This window comes from Alosa sapidissima, chromosome 17 (assembly GCF_018492685.1).
Source record: "Alosa sapidissima isolate fAloSap1 chromosome 17, fAloSap1.pri, whole genome shotgun sequence".
Classification (NCBI taxonomy): Eukaryota; Metazoa; Chordata; class Actinopteri; order Clupeiformes; family Clupeidae; genus Alosa; species Alosa sapidissima.
Genome location: NC_055973.1, coordinates 22484735 through 22505043, shown reverse-complemented (window position 1 = coordinate 22505043; position 20309 = coordinate 22484735). Strand labels below are relative to the sequence as shown.

The 20309-nt window shown below is 40.5% G+C and overlaps 1 protein-coding gene across 1 annotated transcript; it reads right to left on the bottom strand.

Annotated features, from left to right (window-relative positions):
• Positions 1-729: 729 nt before the first annotated feature.
• Positions 730-20118, bottom strand: LOC121688269 (myosin-7-like). Its single transcript, XM_042067745.1, has 39 exons — positions 20069-20118; positions 19390-19436; positions 17840-18048; positions 16890-17033; positions 16595-16751; positions 16353-16380; positions 16167-16272; positions 15005-15097; positions 14846-14909; positions 14662-14760; positions 14450-14553; positions 14213-14351; positions 14004-14122; positions 12123-12272; positions 11870-12040; positions 11453-11762; positions 11284-11357; positions 10621-10826; positions 7153-7276; positions 6874-7010; positions 6405-6660; positions 5956-6198; positions 5675-5851; positions 5441-5586; positions 5250-5340; positions 4761-5150; positions 4512-4638; positions 4293-4411; positions 4005-4201; positions 3718-3901; positions 3464-3629; positions 3240-3364; positions 2810-3118; positions 2225-2428; positions 1827-2123; positions 1577-1681; positions 1393-1488; positions 1136-1270; positions 730-845 (listed from the first exon to the last, which is right to left on the bottom strand). The coding sequence occupies exons 3-39, from the start codon at positions 18038-18040 to the stop codon at positions 825-827; spliced, it is 5814 nt and encodes a 1937-aa protein (XP_041923679.1). The 5' UTR covers positions 18041-18048; positions 19390-19436; positions 20069-20118; the 3' UTR covers positions 730-824.
• Positions 20119-20309: the final 191 nt, after the last annotated feature.

The window sequence follows — 20309 nt, the reverse complement described above, 5'->3', positions numbered from 1 at the left end:
TTTTTTTCCTCTTAATTTTCCTATTTTTGACCGACTTATAGTCCAGAGCGACTTATAGTCGGAAAATTTACTTTCATTAGAATGCTTACAGACAGCCCTGCAGAGAGTGGTGAAGTCAGCAGAGACCACAGATACCCCAGTCATCCCAACTATACTTATCTTCTATCTTTTTTCCCCCTTTGTATATCTACTTTTATACTATTTATTTATATCTACATGTACATATTAATATTGCAAAGTAATTTAAGTCAGATGACTAAGCAAATAAAAAGATTGAATCTTGTTTTGTACTTCAGTATTGTACAGTAATTTTTTTTAGACTTGTTGCTGGCATCAAATTCAAAATGTGCTTATATTTTCCATGAAATAGTCAAATTTCTTGTCGTCTTTGAACTATTAGTTCACATGATTTGTAAATCATAGCATTCTTTTTTATTCACATTTTACAAAGAGTCCCATGTTTTTCAGAATTCGGGTTGTATATATGAAACTCCTGTTAGAACTCTTAATCTGCTATATGGGTGTATCAAATACTTGGTCCTAGCAGGCATGACTGCCAGTTTAGTGAAGTTTATTATGGGCCAATTCTCTTCATAGCATCATCAAAGAAGAAGAATGCCCTTAGTTTAGTTTTCCTCCTTCTTTTATGTTGGCCTGTTGTGAATGTATAGGTGGGGTCCTTGATGAATGTTACATGCAAGTATCTTATAAACATACAGACAACAGAAACACTTTTCAAGTGATTGTATTGGAATGCATTCCATACTGAAAACTAAAACACAGCAAACAAGAACTTTTCACTTTTCATGTCCATCATGAGAGCTTCACTCTTCATCGTGTCCTTTCTGTGATACAGCAAAAAAATATTGTCAGCAATATGTGGATAAATATGATTTGACAGGGGTCAAAATGAACTACTATTAATCTACCAGCCACTTTCACGTTTTACCAGCATTTCAATTATGAGCCAATTTTAAGTCCTGATGATTATTAATGATTTTAAACACTGTGGGAGAGCCTAGTGCTGCTGACGGCTGCAAATATAGTGCAATGTATTATAGAAATATGTCTTTACTGGTTATGACTGTGATATTAATATATTCATATTCAATACCGTGGCAACTGTTGCTCTCACCTTGCCACCAGTATCACGACTCTTGGTTCTCATCTTGTTGACCTGAGACTCCGCTATATCAGCTCTCTCCTCAGCCTCATCCAGCTCATGCTGCAGCTTGCGGAACTTGCCCAGGTTGCTATTGGCCTGCTCTTCCTGAAATGTGCACACAAATGAATTGTATTTTGTTTATTATTTATTTAGTTAATAGATTCAACTATGATGGTAGATAACAAGGAAGAGAAGGAAAAACTAAGGAGATTAAAATGTTCACTTACAGCCTCCTCTGCTGATCTCTTGTAGGACTTGACCTTCAGTTGCAGTTTGTCCACCAGATCCTGAAGACGATGCAGATTCTTTTTGTCCTCCTCAGTCTACAGATAGGAGAGGTGGGTGAATTTTGTGATAGCATTTAGCATTATGTATTATAAAGTATTTTTGATATGGTATAATTTAATATACCTGATAGGTGAGCTCCTTGATGCGGCGCTCATATTTACGGATTCCTTTGACAGAATCACTGGCCTTCCGTTGCTCCATTTCCACCTCACTTTCCAGCTCTCTCACCTAAATGTAGACAAGTAAAGCAAATGTTTAACAAATGGTGATATGTCTACCTGCAACTGTGATATTAAATGTGATATGTCTACCTGTAATTATATCTAGTTACTAATTATTAGTAAAAGCTCTTAAGCAAAAACGCAGCATTTACCCTGGACTCCAACTTTTGGATCTGCTTCTTGCCACCTTTCATTGCGATTTGTTCAGCTTCATCCAGACGGTGCTGCAGGTCCTTGATGGTCTGCTCCATGTTCTTCTTCATGCGCTCCAGATGAGAACTGGTGTCCTGCTCCTTCTTCAGCTCCTCTGCCATCATGGCAGCATCAGTGATGGCCTTCTTGGCCTTTTCCTCAGCATTCCTGCACTCCTGCACAGCCTCCTCTACTTCATTCTGCAACTGGGATGTATCACCCTCCAGCTTCTTCTTCTGGTTCAGCAGGCTGGTGTTCTGTGTGACAAGACAGAAATGTTCAAGATGGTGTGGGTCACATTGTGAAATAATCGATGAAATATGAATACATCTGAAAACCACCATGCTTAGGATTTTACCTGAGAGTGCAGCAGCTGCACCCTCTCACTGACGTCCAGCAGCTCCTGTTCAGCCAGTTTCCGGCCTCTCTCAGTCTGCTCCACCAGGGACCTGAGCTCATCCAATTCAGCCTGCAGCAGATTGTTGCGTCTCTCCACAATAGCAGTGTTCTCTTTGAGATCATCATTACCACGTAGAGCGTCATCCAGCTGCAGTTGGGCATCCTGCAATGTACACATGTTAGAAATGTAAACTTGTATTTCTCTGTATTCAGCTATCTATTCAAAAAGATAGTTGACCTAGAGCAGAAATAAAAAGCAAAGTTGCACTTTTCAGACAAAAGTGGATGTATGGGATATACCTTAATACTGTATATGGGTTATTTTTAAGATACCTTTGACTACCTGTACCACTACCAGTAGGTGAATAGAGAAGATGGAAAAATCTATGAGGAAAATCTTTGGTAGGAAATGAGCAAAAAAAGTGATAGAGGTGAATATTAGCTGTTACTGTACATCAAGTTTAGGAATGCACTCCTATAAGACCTATGCAGTCAATGATTTCCTGACAGTGGAATTATGGAGGTCTGTGCTGCATTGTTTTACCTTCATATGTCCATGGAGGCCCTTGAGCTGCTTCTGGGCCTCAGATGCCTGCCTGTTGGCCTGGCTGAGCTGGATCTCCATCTCATTGAGGTCTCCCTCCATCTTCTTCTTCACCCTGAGAGCCTCATTCCTGCTGCGAGTCTCAGACTCCAGGGAGCTCTGCAGGGTATCCACCACTCTCTGCTGGTTCCTCTTGGCCTGCTCCATCTCCTCATCTTTCTCAGCAAGTTTACGCTCAATGTCAGCTTTGACCTGATTGAACTCCAGCTGAGCTCTGAGGATCTTACCCTCCTCATGTTCAAGGGAACCCTGTGGTGATATATGAAATGACAATCTGCTTATTTGTATACTTCTTTAAACACAAGGATCCTATTCTATCCACCAATGACGGAAACTAGTTTTCTGATTGTCTTGATCTGTATGAATTTACCTCAGCTTCCTCTAGGGCAGTCTGGATCTCTGCCTTCTCTTGCTCAAGTGTCTTCCTGACTTTCTCCAACTCATGAATGCTCTTTCCAGTCTCACCAAGTTGCTCAGTGAGATCAGAAATTTCCTCTGGAAAGCAGACCAACATTAGTTAGTTGTGTGATGTAACTTCAACAACATCAACAATCATATACTGTACGTTTTGTTTTAAGGGAGGATCAAACACACCTTGGAGATTTTTGTTTTCCCTCTTCATGGTCTCAAGGTGATCTAAAGATTCCTCATAAGAGTTCTTGAGTTTGAAGAGCTCAGTGCCAAGAGATCTGGACTCTTTCTGGGAGCTCTCCAGCTCAGTCTGGGACTCCTCATACTTCTGCTTCCACTCAGACAAGACCTGTTAAGGCAAAAATCTTTTTTCTTCATCGGAAATCATGTTAAGGCATATAGGCAATGGTGTTTTGACCATTTGTCTGTTTTCTTACTTTATCAAAGTTTCTTTGTCTCTTGTCTAGAGCAGCAGCAGCAGCATTGGATCTCTCCACATCTACCATGAGATCTTCAATCTCATTCTGTAGTCTATGCTTAGTTTTTTCCAGGGAGGAGCATTTGGCATTAACAGCCTCCACAGCTTCCTCTGCATCTTGCAGACGCTGAGCCAGCTTTTTCCTGAGAAAAAATAAATAGAAAGTGAGTAACACATGTACATGCCATGTCTACACATTGATTTAAAAAAAAAAAAAACATACACAGTCAGTTCAGGGGGCCTTACTTGGCATCTTCCAGTTCCTCAGTCCTCTGGATGGCATCAGTCTCGTACTTGGTTCTCCACTGAGCCACCTCAGAGTTGGCCTTGGAGAGACTGCGCTGCAGCTCAGCCTTGGCCTCCTGCTCTTCCTCAAACTGCTCCCTCAGAAGGTCAGCATCATGGCGAGAAGACTGCACTGCATGGGCTAGTGCATTCTTGGCCTGTGGATAGGATCAGAATCAGTATGTCATAGCTGTAGAGTAACAATAGTAAGAATTGAAAAACTCAGTTAGTAATGTCAGTTATGAATACCTTAACTTCCTCCTCAAGTTGCCTCTTGAGGTCCTCAATCTGCTGTGTGTAGGACTGTTTGCCTCTTGTCAGTTGAGAAACAAGTGAGTCTTTCTCTTCTAGCTGTCTTGTAAGCTCACCTTGATGAACAGAATATACATTTCTCAATGATGATGCTTATTTTCTTTTTTTCTTGATATGTGTATCAAATGAGTTAGTTGTTTTACCATTTTGACTTACCATTTTCAGTTTGAAGCTTGGCTTTCTGCATGGTGAAGTCATTGATGGAGCGCTGGCCCTCCTCAGACTTTGTTCTATATTCACTCATCTGGTCCTCCAGTGTTCTGCACATCTTCTCCAAGTTTGTCTGACAAAATAATATAGAATGTTGTTCTCATGTACTATTTCTTGAAAATTGTTGTCAGTATAGTGATTTCAGTGATTCCCATTATTTACAGTAGGTTCTTCCTTTAGTCATTTTGTACAAACCTTGGCCTTGGCGACCTGTTCCATGTTGGAGACAACATCGTCCAACTCCAGACGGAGCTCACTCTTCTCCTTCTCAAGCTTTTGTTTCACTCTCTGAAGATTGTCAATCTGCTCACCAAGGTCAGCTACGCTGTCTGCATGCTTCTTCCTCAGTGTGGAAGCAGTGGCCTCATGTTGCAGAGTGGACTCTTCGAGGTCTCTGCGCAGCTTCTGGAACTCAGCCTCCCTCTTTTTGTTCATCTCAATCTGAGCAGCGGTGGCACCTCCAGCCTCCTCCAGCCTCTCACTGATCTCCTCCAGCTCTCTGGCCAGGTCTGCCCGCTGCTTCTCCACTTTGGCTCGGGCAGCTCTCTCAGCCTCCAACTCTTCCTCCAGCTCCTCAATGCGAGCCTAAAGAAAGTGAAATAGTACAGCATTTTATTCAACATTTTATTAACAAACATGGATTTTTCATGTTTTCTTTACAATACATTTTTATTTTTGTTTTACCTGCAGCTCCTTCAGTTTCTTTTGAAGCTGGGCAGCCATAGCTTGTTCATCTTCAATCTTGCTATTAAGTTGACTGATCTCAAAGTCTTTCCTGTGTTAAAACAGGCCAATGAAAAATATCAATGGAATATAATATATTATGTTTTCTCTGTATAATTATTATTTATTATAGATGAGTGTCTGATTTGTACTTCTTCATCCGCTCTTCAAGCTGCTGTTTGTCATTCTCCAAGTCCATGAGACTTTCCTGGGTCAACTTTAAGTCTCCCTCAAGCTTCCTCTTAGCTCTCTCAAGATCCATCCTAAGTTTCTTTTCCTGTTCCAGGGACCCTTCAAGCTATTTAGGATGAAAAAGGAATTGTGTAAGTGTCTTCATTCATTTTATGCAGTGAGACATATTGTACGTGCCTGTTTTAATTGCCTACATCATCAACTTGCTGTTCCAGCTTGGTTTTGGCCTTAGTCAGAGTGTTGACTTTGTCCTCCTCACTCTGAAGGTCATCCAGCGTTTGCTGGTGAGCCTCCTGCAGTGCTTTCTTCTCCTTGGTCAGCTTGGCAATGATTTCATCAAGAGCTGCCATCTCCTCAGTCAAGTTTTTAACCTAAAAGTAAAGTAGACAATTGTCAAATGATTACTTGATCACTTGACTTGATTACTTTCATTACGTTTTCCTTTGTGATTAGAAAGATTTTCAGTTCTGCTGACCTTATTTTCAGTGGCATGTTTTTCCTTTTCCACTTTAGCCAGTGTGAGCTCTAGATCGTCAATGTCCTTCTTCAGTTCAGAGCACTCATCCTCCAACTTCCTCTTCTTTGCAGTCAGCTCTGAATTCATCTCCTCTTCATCTTCTAGTCTCTCAGTCAGCTCCTTGCATTTGGCCTCAAGCTGAATCTTGCTCTTGATCAGACCTTCACATCGCTCCTCAGCATCACAAAGACTGTCTTGTTCCTATGATGACGAATAGATTATAGATTGATAGCTATAAATATAAGTAGATACGACTACTATATCTGCCATATTTCCACATGCTTTTAATAGTTAAAATAAATACAGTACAGTAATTGAGTAAATGTACTCAAGTAATGTCCGCCACTGTAGGTAGATCTTTCACTGACTAATAAATAGTCGCTGGTTAAATTGTTGAGTATACTCACAGTCTGGACTTGTAGTTGCAGGTCATTCTTCTCTTGGAGAATAGAAACCATTTTCTCCTCCAGCTCTTTTCTGCGAGCCTCAGTTTTTGCATAGGCCTCCTTCAGCTTCAGGAATTCTTCCTTCATGTTGGCCATCTCTTTCTCAGCCTCAGCAGATTTCAGCAGGGGCTTGATCTTGAAGAACATCTTCATCCATGGCCAATTCTTGACCCCCATGAATGCACGGACGTTCCACTGGATCACCAGCAGTGAGTCCCTGTAATATAATTTGTGTTTAAATAGGTCTTTCTCTGATGATTCCTTCTGAAGAGTAGCCAGTATTTCTACCTAAGAGGTTCTGTTCAATTAAAAATAAATATAAAAAGAAATTGTATCTTTGTATGGTATTGGAGAACTCTAATGAGTAAAAGTATATGAATACCTAGTTCCACTGATATCATTTGTTATTATTTTTAGAGGTTATTCTCACCTGCGTTCTACAATTTTCTGGAACTCAATCCTGGCAAGAAGTCCACGGCTTCTAGCCTGGATACCAGTGATGATGAGAGCAAGACGGTCATCTCTCATCTCCTCAAGGACACCCAAGAGACCAGCTTTGAAGAACACCTGATAACAGTCAAAACAGGTAACGTATAACAGCCTATTTTACTATATGATTATAGCTTAAATCCTCATCTATTAAGACAAATGACATACCAGAGTCTACTTGTGTGTCAATATACAAGATTTTTGTTGAAACCCTCAATACCTTAGTGTGCCCAAGCCTGTACTGCTCATGGTCAATATCCAAGGAGCCCAGCAGTTTCTCTGCTGCCTTCTTGTTGTCAATGAACTGGCCCTCAGGAATGGCATTGGGGTTCAGGATACGGTATCTAAAACCCAGAAGTATGATTGTATTGTATGCTGTATTGCTAATTTGGTAAGACACCTACCTTAAAGGAGAATTATGTCAGTGCCTTATTGAGTTAGCTATCATGTTTTTCTTCCAAACAATGACGCTGCTTCCTGTCAAGTCCTTACTAGTCGATTGTCGAAGAAACAAATATGTACAGTTTATATCCAAAAGCAATGGGTGGGCTTTCAACTTACTGTTACTATGTAACAACGCGGAAGTGATTCTTGCATAGATAGACCTGTGTCTATTGAGGAGAGAGTTTATGTGCGACAATTGCTACTGGGAGCGCCGCAATTGTTCGGAAGAAAGACAGAAGCATGTGACAGACATGGGTTTAATACAGTTTCCTAATATTTACAGAGGCAAACAGGCTATTCGCTATTGTACACCACCTAAAACGCATTACGCCACTGACCAAGAGAAACCTGGTCAGAAGTCTATGGCAAGTTCAATATGTTATTTTAAGAGCGCATTGTCAACAGTCATATTGGCGGATGCACAATGCACCATCCTTCTATCCTCCATGAACGCGCACCAGCGCACATCCATGCAAAACATTAGAAATTACACGATTAGGCTACAATGGGAAACATAATTAGAATAAAGATATTACGAAATACATCTCACAATGCATTTGCAAATAAATGATGGTTAAAAGTGATTAGGCAAGAGCACAGCTGAAGACGCACTATCACGAGATATAAGCAACTCCTCTGCAGGATAAACGTTGTTTTATTCAGTCATTCGAAAAAAATATTAGGGTAAGTGTTGCTTTTTCCAGCCTATGTTTTCAATGGTAACCCATTGTCAGTCAGTAGTGAAAGTAACTTACTGGGCTCTATTTTAATGATCTCTGTTTTAATAAAACGCCAGTATCTTTGCGCAAAACGCAAGTAGCTTTGTGGGCTGTTGCACCCGACGCCAATCTTAAACGGGTTGGTCTGAAGTAGCTACATTACTCATGGGTGTGGTTTGGGCGTAACATGCAATAAACCAATCAAAGCGTCTCACATTCCCTTTAACAACAGGTGCGCTTGTCCCATGGCAGACTGCTATTATTTTGGCGGATTTGTCAGGCGCAGCCAGGAACGTTCACAGCAAGGACTGTTCAGTTAGGAACAGTTTGCTATTTATTTTTCTTTTTGACAAAATGTCACAAAGACATAATTTTCGATGTTTTGGGCTCACTATAACTGAATCACTATGAATGCATGGTGATATTTTTGCAACAGTCTCCTTATGTATGATTAGCAGAAATGGGAACTGCTGCGTCCATGAGAGGAGCAAAAGTGTATGTTCTTTGTGCACACGCTACATTATGGCCAAGCAGGTGTCCAGCCGTATGCACTGTACTTACCATCAGGCAACTCAACAACGATTTCCTCTATATGTGTCTTCACACCAAGTTGACCTACTATAACTTCCCAACTCTGCACAGTATCTGCATAGTAGGCTATTTACAATATTTTTTGTAAAGTAAAGTTTGTAAAGACGTTATCAAAATCAACTTAATGCACGCACAACTTTTGTTTGAACAGGAGAGAGAATAACACCGCACGGACGCAGCAATTACAGAAGTTGTAGGCTACTTGCTACTTTCTTTTACTATCTATGGTTGCTGGTTATCAGCACACAATAAATTGATGTAAGCTAATTCACTAACTCAAGACTTCAAGGCCATCATGGATATAAAATGTTTTTAAAAACAACAAAAGGATGGAGGGAGCAAAGGATGGAGGCAGCAAAGCTATGGAGTGAGAGAGAGAAAGGGATGGAGTGAGAGAGAGAAAGGGATGGAGTGAGAGAGAGAAAGTGATGGAGTGAGAGAGGGAAAGTGATGGAGGAGGAGGGAAAGGCAAATGGTTAGTGAGAAGATGATGATGGGTAAAAGAAGTGAGTTATTTCAGATGGGCAAGGTAGGCAAAATTGTGGTGCTTGTCAAAACATTAGCGTTACAGCTGGTATAATGATTATAGGCTGATATTAAAGCTAACATGATGTTTAAAGCCATAAACCGTAACTGTAAATTGGGACAAAACTAAAGGTAACTTTAGCCTTTATAGGACCTTTATTACATTACATTACATTACATTACATTACATTTGGCTGACGCTTTTTAACCAAAGCGACTAACAACATGGTCTTTATTAAGGTGTCCAAATGAATAGGTCGTTATTAGGTGTTGTTGTAAAGATATTGCATGTGGATGTTGTATATAGGCTACTTTTTAGGTGACCAACGCACAAACGAAACCGGGAAATGGACAAATATTATCAAAGCTTTGAATGTTTCAGTGCGTTCACAGGGGTGTCTGTAGATAGGTGTGTATTGCATGCATTCATTCCTGCAGGCGCCCCTGTGGCCATGCATGCGCCCTTAAAATAGCATCTGAATAGCGCGCCACTGACTTTAGGCTAGGTTTTTCCTGGTCTGTGGGGGAATTGTTTTCTGAATCTGCAAAATAGCATCAGGGAATGTTTGCGCCGGAAAGCGCCAGTGTATAGTCAATTGCGCTACGGCAAGACAGAGCCCACTGCGTTTAACTGTCTTGTCGTTGACTGATACCATGGTGAAGTTAGTTTTACTTTGCCAATGAGTTCAAATAATAGATGAGTGCAAATGCGTAAAGGCTATGCTAGGTTTTAGTAAAGCATGGTTTAGTGGAATGACTGTTCCATACGGTCTCGCAAGCAGACTCCTTCAAATGTGCCATTGACTGTCAAAATGCCGATGTATTCTTTGAGGTCGTGCTTTGCGCCGTTAAAGGGAATGACAGATGTTATTCTCATTGGTTTAAATGATGTTACGCCCCAAACACACCCATGACTGATTAAGAAACCTAGGAACACCTTGTTGCGCCATGTGCTCGACGATAACGAAAACACTCCCAATGTGCACCGGACATCCTACTAAATTTGAATAAGCTTTTGACTAGTGACGATGCACTTTAGACTGTCATGATAGGTCCCATAGTATACGTTAATCAAATAATTTCGCTTCAAAACCTACTAAATACCTCTCTCTTCCTGGTTTGAAATATTGATTTGTAGGGAAAAGCCTCTAAACGCTACTTCCCTTTGTGAGGGAAAAGTGGTCAGTTGGATTTAGAGGATTTTGCATCTGAACTCTTCACATGTTGACTGGTACTTCTAAAGACATGCTGAGCTTTGTCTTTAGCTTCCACCTACATTTGAAAGCATTGTTTCCACCTAGCCATTCTCACTATTAGCTGAGTCTTGTTTTTTTCCCCTGATTGAAATATGCAAAGACATCTAACAACAACATGCCAAAATTCTCCATTAAAAGCAATGTTGACCCTACCTCTGTTTGAAGTCTCCGTACTGGATCCTGTTGGGGAAGCCCTTTCTGCAGATCCTGATGCCTTCCAGCACACCGTTACAGCGCAGCTGGTGCATAACCAAAGGATTCTCCATGGCCCCAGGAGTCTTGGTCTCGTTGGGGATGATGCAGCGCACAAAGTGGGGGTGAGTTGACCTCAAGTTGGTCATCAGCTTGTTGAGATTCTCCTGTAGTTCAGACATTTAAATTAAAAAAAATTGAGTCGGACTGCACAGAATCCCAGTTGGCCCATTGATCTATATATACTTAAAGGGACACCAGGCAACGTTTTCGTGTTAATTACTCATCTTCGTAAGTCGGTATATGGTTAAATGACTCATTACAGGGCGAATGAAGACTCTCTCGCCCGCCCCTACTGCCTGTAGGAAGAATATCCCGCTTGCAAGTTCAGTGTATCGTACCTGCCGACCGAAGCAGGATCAGTTTACATCCTGCATCCACAGCACAGAGGCAGGCTAACGAAACGCTAGCGTCTGGATGTTACAGCAGAGACTAGTTGTGCTCTCTCTCGCAACATGTGAATGTTTGGGGTCGCCAACATTTTGTGACATCAAGGTAGGGTCACCTGCCAAAAAAGCTTGGGAACCCCTGCTTTAGTATGTTAATTTAACCTGTCACACTTACCCTGTGAAGGGCAGATACAGTCTGGAAAGAAGAACCCTTCTTCTTCTTGCCACCACCACCACTAGACTCAGCGGCTATTAAAATATCACATCTCCATCAGCACATCACATAACCATGGTGTTGATTCATTAATGTAACAGGATTAATTAGGAAGAGATTGACAGAATACCTGATTCAGCACCGGCATAGTTGGCGAAGAGAGCACACAACATCTTAAGAGTTGACTTCTGGAAGAGTCCGACCACTGTCTCATTGAGAGGGTCTTTGTTCTTCACTAGCCAGTTGCCAATGTTATAATCAACAGTGCCAGCATAGTGAACCAGAGAGAAATGGGCCTCTGGTCTCCCCTTGACAATCCTGGGCTTTTGGAAGCAGGCATTTTTGCCCAAGTGGTTGTCATAAAGCTTAGCTTTGAATGTTGAATCACTGGCCTTGGGGAACATGCACTCCTCTTCAAGGATGGACATAATACCCATGGGCTAGGGAGGAAAGAATATGGAAGCATAATTATTAAAAACATTTTACAACCACATAAATAATATCTCTACCGTCAAAGAAATATGTGAGTAAATAAAGTGTCACTCACTTTCTCAATAAGCTCGATGCAAGCGGCCAAGTCCATGCCAAAGTCAATGAACACCCACTCAATGCCCTCCTTCTTGTACTCCTCTTGCTCCAACACAAACATGTGGTGGTTGAAAAACTGCTGCAGCTTCTCATTAGTGAAGTTGATGCACAGTTGCTCAAAAGTATTGAACTGAAAGATAATGGGGATATTGTTAATATTATACTGTGTACTTTAATTAAATGATAGTGTTTGTCTTAGGTTTAGGACTCACATCAAAGATCTCAAATCCAGCAATATCCAGCACACCAATGAAGTGCTGGCGAGGCTGTTTGGTGTCCAATGTCTGGTTGATTTTGACAACCATCCAGTTGAACATCTTCTCATACACTGACTTGGACAGGGCTCCAATAGAGTAGTACACCTAAAGATGAAGGGGGAAATGATTAACATGAAAAATACCAATGAATGAGGTGTGACAGCTGTACTAATGATTGAATTAGATTGAAATGAATAGTAATAAAAGAACTCCAAAAATGTCCTATTTACATGCTGTGATTTGTATAGTAACAACGTGTACAAATAATAATGTCAAATGAGACACAGCAATTTTGTAAGCGTATACATACTTGGTACTATGTTCATATTCAGGCGAAACACTGCTACATGGGCGGAGTGATTTGTAGGTAACACCGGAAAAGCTCCGTTGTTACTTCTTCAAACCCCAAGGAGCAGTGCTTTGGCTGAATGAAAACATTCCAAACATTCCATTCCAATACAGTATATGCTTACAAAATGGCCGTGTCTCATTTGACATTGTTATTTGTACACGTTGTAAATATAAAAATCTAAATTTTGGCGTCCTTTTGTCACTATTGGAAGGTGTAGGATATTTGAGCCGACCATTTCAAGGCACTTGTGCTAAGCTTCGTTAGCGGTGGGTGCATCAGACCGAGTAACTACACAGACGGAGATGAGAAGGGCATGTATCGACTTATCTAACTCTGAGGAATATGGTGAATAAGCTAAAATCCCAAAAAGTCGGTGTGTTCCTTTAAACAGGCATGGGTTTATGATATACCCTGTTGTTTAATATCTATACTCTGTACATAACACATCAATGACTTGATGTATCAACAATATTTAAAATGAATTGCAGGAATACTACCTGCTGGACATTCTAACAACAACCAAAAACTCCCAAAGAGCTATATCTACGGTATTTCTTGAAGTTGCATTGCTGGTTCTACTAGCGACCTGAATGATTCCCCTATTACAAATTCGTTTACCATCAAATTGGCTTCGTAGAGGTTGTATTAAGGTAAAACATATTGCATAGTGCACCTTTAATTGTCATACCTTGTACACATAACACATTAGGGACGCAGGGCTTTTGCGCCCACTTCAGGCGTATTTGTTTCGCAACGTGTGTGTAAAATCATGGCGAGGTATATACAAACAGGCCGCACTGAGGTAAAGGTGCAGACTGTCTGTCGGGAGAGCTGAAAATGGCAAATTGCGCTTTTCCGTGTCATGCATATGCATTCATGGGAGGGTCAAGGGGAAAGTGGGAGTTTACCGTAAAAGAGATGGGAGGGGAAGTGGTATGTACAAAAACTGACCGTGAAATCGCAAGTCCGCCTTGTAAAAGCAGGTGTTCATCCAAATTGTAGTTAAACGTGTCAATTTCCATCCATCCGTCCATTTAAACCTTCCTACTTGCTAGATTTGACCAATCTTCCATAGCCTACGTGCACAAGTAGTTTCAGTAGAACTACTGATCTTCATTATCTCCCTGCTTGATGACATCTTATCATGTATTGTATTATTTTATGATCGCTAAATGTTTGATTCTTTTTAATGTTGTCATCAGTTAACTCAACTGCGCTTGTATGTAGGCTATGCCGTTCAGTTGTGGACGTTCGTAAATTGCGGTAGGGGGCGGAGAAAGGCGCAGATTACCTGATGAAGTGAAAGTTTGATAAATACCACATACCACAGCGTTCGCTATCTGCGGTTTGTCCATGCCGCTGATAACGCTAAGTTTGCAAATGTATGTATATCTGGCCCTCAGTGTATTTAACTACTATCAATATTTATAATACTTATTATACTATAATATCACAAGAGCTCTGATTCTGAATTCTGATATTACCTGGTTTACACTCTGTCCTTTGGTGACCCACTCATTTCCTACTTTGACCCTTGGGTGACACAGACCCTTGATGAGGTCAGCAGAGTTCAGGCCCATGAGGTAAGCGACTTTGTCGGTATCTGGAGTGAAGATATCAAAGTTACACTTCTCTACCCATATTTATCTGTAACATGTGGGTATTACGTCCAACAAGAAAAATGAATACAGACCCTCAGTGCCATCGGCTTCTGCCTGCTCCTCTCTCTGCTTCTGCTTGAACTTCATATTGCCATAGTGCATAATGGATCCAGTCAGCTTGTAAATACCGTTCTTCTCTTCTTGAGTAAAGCCCAGCACATCAAAAGCATCCTGTAACAAATCAAATATTTCATTTAGTAATTACAGTCCCCAACATACTGTACCTCTGTATGAGTATATGGGAAAATATGTGAAAGCAGGCTACTCACATCAGTAGCCATTAGCTCATCAGCATCACAAATAGAGGCTACTTGTGTCTCTCCCTGGGAGATGAATGCGTAGTCGTAGGGGTTGGAGGTGATCAACAACATCTCTGAAGAAAGCAAGACCATAGGTCAAGTAATGCTAAGGAAACAAATGAGTAGACACCTATTTCACATTCATGCACACAAATGATTGGAGATATACATGCATTTCTCACCCAATAGCTCCGGTTTCCTTTGGGACAGGATCTGGTAGAAGATGTGGTAGTCTCTTTCAGCCTTGAGCTGAAAAGTGACACGGGACTTCTCCAGCAGATCTGGGGGATTGAATAGTAATTAACTTTCAAGCCATACCTTTGGTCTCCACAGATGAAGGCGATGAAAAAGGGCTTATTTACTTACAGGTCTCAATATCTGCTGATGACAGCTTGCCGCTCACACCGAAGTGAATACGGATGAATTTACCCTAGCATGAATCACACATGAAAAAATTAAACATGGCAGTGATAGAAAGGAAGAAGTCTGAGTTGATAACAAGTTAAAAATCAATAGAAGGCTTACAAATCTGGAGGAGTTGTCATTTCTGATGGTCTTGGCGTTACCAAAAGCCTCCAGAGCAGGGTTACACTGGATGATTTGATCCTCCAGTGTGCCCTGGGAAAATATAACAATATATCAACTCACCTTTCTAATGGCTTGGAGACTAGCATAGCCCCACCCACTTAGTGTCTCCACCCATTTTCATTTTACTGAAATGCTAGTTTGGCTCCTTTCAATGTGTTCATATTCAAAAGTGGCTGTGGTAAAAAGTCGTACCTGCAAACATGAAAAAGTTTCAGTTTGAAAAATATATACATTTATACAGCAAAGGTAAATACATTATTTCCTGACTGCCACTGTGGTTTATTTGCTGTTTGTAAAGGCATAAAGTTTATTGACAAGGCGTGGCCAGTTCATATTCACAAATTTAATGCCGTGATTATGTGGTCATGCGCTTGGTGCAAAGGGGTTGTTCTTATGTTTCTTAATCAGGCATGGGAGTAACATCCTTTAAACCAATGAGAATGACATCTGTCAGTCCCTTTAACAGCAAGAAGCGCAGCTTCAAACAGTGCATCGGTATTTTCATTTGAAGGAATCTGCTTGCATGCGAGACCATGTGTAACCGGGATTCCACTAAACCTTGTTTTTTCAAAAACCTGTTTGTGACTAGCAGAGTATAGCCTACTTAATAAAAATCCTAAGCATATTTATCCTGCAGAGGAGTTGCTGCTTACATCTCGTGATAGTACGTCTTCAGCTGTGCTTTATATACGTCTTTCGCTATAGACCAGGTTTTTCTTGGTCAGTGGTGTAATGATTTTTAGAGAGTGTAACATAGGGATTTTTGGATCATGCCAGACCACACCTTATGTGACTAATTACCATACCCCTGGGCACAAGGCGAAAAATCAACACTTTATGTGTAAGACAACAATTAGCTTTTGTGCCACCTTGTGCCAGGTGCACCATAGGGGCCTTGGCATCACTGATCAATATGATTGGTTAAGATGCACCAGTGATTTCAAAGTTAACGTAAAATCCATGTCCATTGCGATGCTAGGGCAGGAAACATTTCCAAATTGTGAGTCTCTTCACAAAGTGAGTGAGTCTGGTGTAATCAGGCTACTTGGAGACACATCCCAAGTGGAAATTATGTCCAGCACACAGTGAGGTGATTTACCTTTTTCTCCTGAGAGGGGTCCTTCTTTCCAGTGGTTGCTGCAATGCTAGCAAAGTACTGGATGACTCTTTTGGTGTTCACAGTCTTTCCTGCACCAGATTCTCCACTGTTGGTGAAAACAAAGGTTCACTCTCTCATCAACAAGGTTAGCAAGAAATTTAGAACCAAAGACTGGATTATACTCACGTGATAAGGACCGACTGGTTCTCTCTGTCTGTGTAATGTACAAGCATGAAATGTTAATATAAAACCAAGACCATATATTATATTCATGAATTCATGATATTTATTTTAAAGCAACATGATGAAGGGTTGATGACCATAATAATTGTTATCTATAGCCCTTGTCATCAATTTTCAATATACTGCAAAACGGTTGCAATATACAGTACTTGCTATCAACGGTTGCTTTAATAGAAGGTCTTTACCTGATAGCATGTACTGGTAAGCATTGTCAGAGATGGAGAAGATGTGGGGAGGAGCTTCACTCCTCTTCTTGCCTCTGTAAGCAGCCACAACTTCCTTGTCGTACACTGGCAACCACTTGTAGGGATTGACAGTGACACAGAACAACCCAGAGTAGGTCTGTACAAATAAACGTACAATTGATTAAGACCAATTTCAACAAATTAGGCAACAGAGTAAGTCTATAGATAGAAATGTATGGTAAGTTTGGACATTTGTTTTTGCTACTATGGGCCAGAGCCTCATGTTTGTACTCACGTAGATCATCCAGGCTGCATAACGCTCTTTGAGGTTAAACAGCACAGCAGGCTCATGCAGGAAGGTGAACATCGCCATGTCCTCAATTTTATCAAACTTTGGCGGGTTCTGTTGGTGGACATCTGCATCTTTTACAGTGACAGTCTGTGTGATAGAAACAAAATCAGTCTTTGGAGAATTATGTCCTTCATCTCTGTGTAACATATGTTGTTATAAATCTAAGCAGCTCAACACATATCTAGTCTGAGACTTGAAGACTTGAAAAAATTGCATTTACAGTGATGGCCAAAAGTGTTGGCACCCATGCTAAAGTTGACTGAAAAGAGGAATATCTAGTCTGACACATCTAGTCTTAAAATACAGACTAGATATGTATTAGCTGGTTTGATTTGCATTGAGCTCAATGAGCATCAAACCAGCTAATAGGCTAACTGAAATAACACCCATGCCAATCTCTAGGTATGGTGAAGGGTATGTGATGATGTGGGGCTATTTTAATTCCAAAGGCCAAGGTAACTTTATCAGGATGCACAGTATTCTGGATCCATGAAATAACTGGCCTTTAAAAATAAAAATCTGCCTGTCTCTATGGGAATTTAACATAGGTCATAAGTGTCAATACTTATGACCCCTGTATTTTAAGGAAGAACATTTATTTATTTATGATACATTATTCATTCACTAAGAAAATTGGTGTCCTTAAAGGTTAGATATTTCCTCATTTTTCACTTACGGCATTAAGATCAATTTTCAAAAGATGATTTTATATTCCTCTTTTCAGTCAACTTTAGCATGGGTGCTAACACTTTTGGCCATCACTGTATAAACTGTAAGTAAGTGAGCTTTCAAATTAAAAAGAACAGCTAAATGGGAAAATAATGCAAGTGATTTGGTAATGTTAGTAGGTAAAAGCTCTGAAATAGGTTTAACATGTATTTGCCATGCATTACCTTATCAAACTCAGTAAGAACAGTGACTTTGTCACCGTCTCTGCTTTGAACCGTTCCCTTCACATATTCAACCTCAGGGTCCACCACAAAGCAGGCCCTCTTAATGTCAAAGGGGCGAGTCTGGGCCTCCAGACGCTCCATATCAGACTTCCTCAGAAAAGGAGCCGCCGCCCCAAACTCTGCCATCAACGCATCACCCATGATGAAGACTGCAATGTATAAATTATATGAACTAATTAATTCCTGCACAGATAGAACATGAGACCTTAAGGTTGCAGAGCATGATTATAGTAACAAGTCAGAATGGGCAAAAACATATGACAGGCAAACCTTAAGTCCTTTTGCTAATAACATTAAGATACTTAGGTGAATGTTGTTGTGTTGTTTTAAGTTAAGGATTGAAATGTATAAAGTGGATCAGGAGAATCAGATGAAGTGGGTGAAGTTTGTATAATACAGGTTATGGTACATTTTGTTAAACTGGTTTGAAATAAGATATTATTGTAAAAGGTTGGAAAAAATATCTGCCAGTAGATTCTATGCATCTTAGTCTCATGACAAGGGTAATTGGCACATACTATAAAACATAGCCGGACACTGGCTAGGATGTGAGAGTTTATTTTGATAGACTACAAAGACTACAAAACGGAATGTGAACTCTTCCACCTGTGGCTTAGATACTCTGTCTACCAGGCCCTGTCGCCTACAGACCATGGTCCCCTAGAATCTCTTTGTCAGTATACTGACCAAATTAACAAGTGGTCTCAGAACAAAGAATAAACTGAAGTAATTATATTTTGTAAATAGGAGAAAAGACTTGGGGTTGCCACTCCTTCACAGTGACCGAAATTTTAACAGCCACGTTAACTAAGTCAGCTTTTTGCCACCTCAGAAACATTGGCAAACTTAGATGTCTGAGGTCAAAATATGGTTTAGAGAAACTCATTCATGCATTTATGTCCAGCAGGGTTGATTACTGCATTGGAATATTTTTACAGGCCTAAAAACAGCTTCAGGTGCATTAGCTAGGGTTCTCATCACAAAAATGACTGATGTCCCTGCACTGGCTTCCAGTAAGTCTCAGAATTGACTTTATAGCACTACTGCTTGCTTATAAATCACTACATGAAATGGGACCAAATTAATTGATTGATTAATTATGTTTAATCAACATGCTTCAGCAGTACATACCCTCCACACCGCTCAGGTCTCAAAAGAAATACTTGGTAAAAAAATACTTGTTGGTAAAACCCGCTGTTAGAACTAAACACGATGAAGCTCAGCTCTGGAACCATCAAAAATGCTTTCAGCTAATTGATCAAATGCACTTATTGTTAATAGGATGCACTCTGTATTTTAATTATTTTACTTTTTGTCTTGTCTTTGGCTTCTATGTTTTTTTTAAAATTTATCCTATTTAATGTACTTCTTATATCTATAATAATGTACTTCTTATATATATATATATATATATATATATATATATATATATATTAAACTTAACTTGTCTTGACTATTGTTTTGTGATATTTTCAGTCTGTAAATCTCACCTTCTTTGGGTCAAGCCTCAGATGTCCTGCAGATATGATGTCACTTGCTGTAGGTCAACAGACAAGAAGCAATCAGATGACAGTGTTACAGCAGCAGTGCTGCAAGTACACTTTGAGTCCTTTCACAGAATGCTAACTGAACAGATCCATGTGTCTATCTCTGACTGTAGTCAGCCATGTCTCTGTATCCATATGTCTGTCTATTCATTTAGCTATCATTCTTGCTGTCCTCATCCATCCAACTCTATGTATCTATTCCGGTACGCTCAAGCCAATCCAAACTTTTCTCATCTGTTGTTCCTCGTTGGTGGAACACACTGCCAGCTCCTACAAGGGCAGAGATATCCTTCTCCATTTTCAGAAAACTCCTGAAGGCCCAGCTCTTTAGAGAACATCTCCTCTCATAGCAACACTTACAACAAGTCTTACTGATCCTAGCACTCACCAGCCGTCTCAAACTGACAAGTAACTGTTAAAAACAGCACTCACTGATGCACTTATTCTTACTGTACTCTAATGTTTTTAAATTGTCCTAAAATTGTTGAAAACTGCTCTAAAACTTAAACTGTTTACTATGTTGTTAGTCGCTTTGGCTAAAAAGCGTCAGCCAAATGTAATGTAATGTAATCTATTCATCTGTTTGTCTGGTCTCCTCTGTAGCAGCAGATTGCCTACTTACCTCAGGGTTGTTCTCTGCTGTACCTGCCCCCACTGCCAAGGCCATGGTTGATTTGTCCTTTTTATGTGGGGTGGTCCATCCCAATATGGACGTGAGACCTTGAGACTCCCACCGCACCAGAGTTTTATTAAAGGAAAACCAGCCTAAAGGGTGCATACATGGCAGGTATGTTTGGTATGTTGCAACAATAGGCTAGACAGGAGGGAGCAGGCACTGTGGGGGAGAATGGCACACATCATCA

Bases quoted from the DNA above. Each gene is read 5' to 3' on its own strand.
- LOC121688269 (XM_042067745.1), bottom strand. From the start codon at position 18,040: ATGGGTGATGCGTTGATGGCAGAGTTTGGGGCGGCGGCTCCTTTTCTG. The intron at 6,661-6,873 runs GTGAGAATAACC...ATTATATTACAG, and splicing joins CAGAAAATTGTAGAACGCAG to GGACTCACTGCTGGTGATCC. The intron at 1,682-1,826 runs GTAAATGCTGCG...GTCTACATTTAG, and splicing joins TCCAAAAGTTGGAGTCCAGG to GTGAGAGAGCTGGAAAGTGA.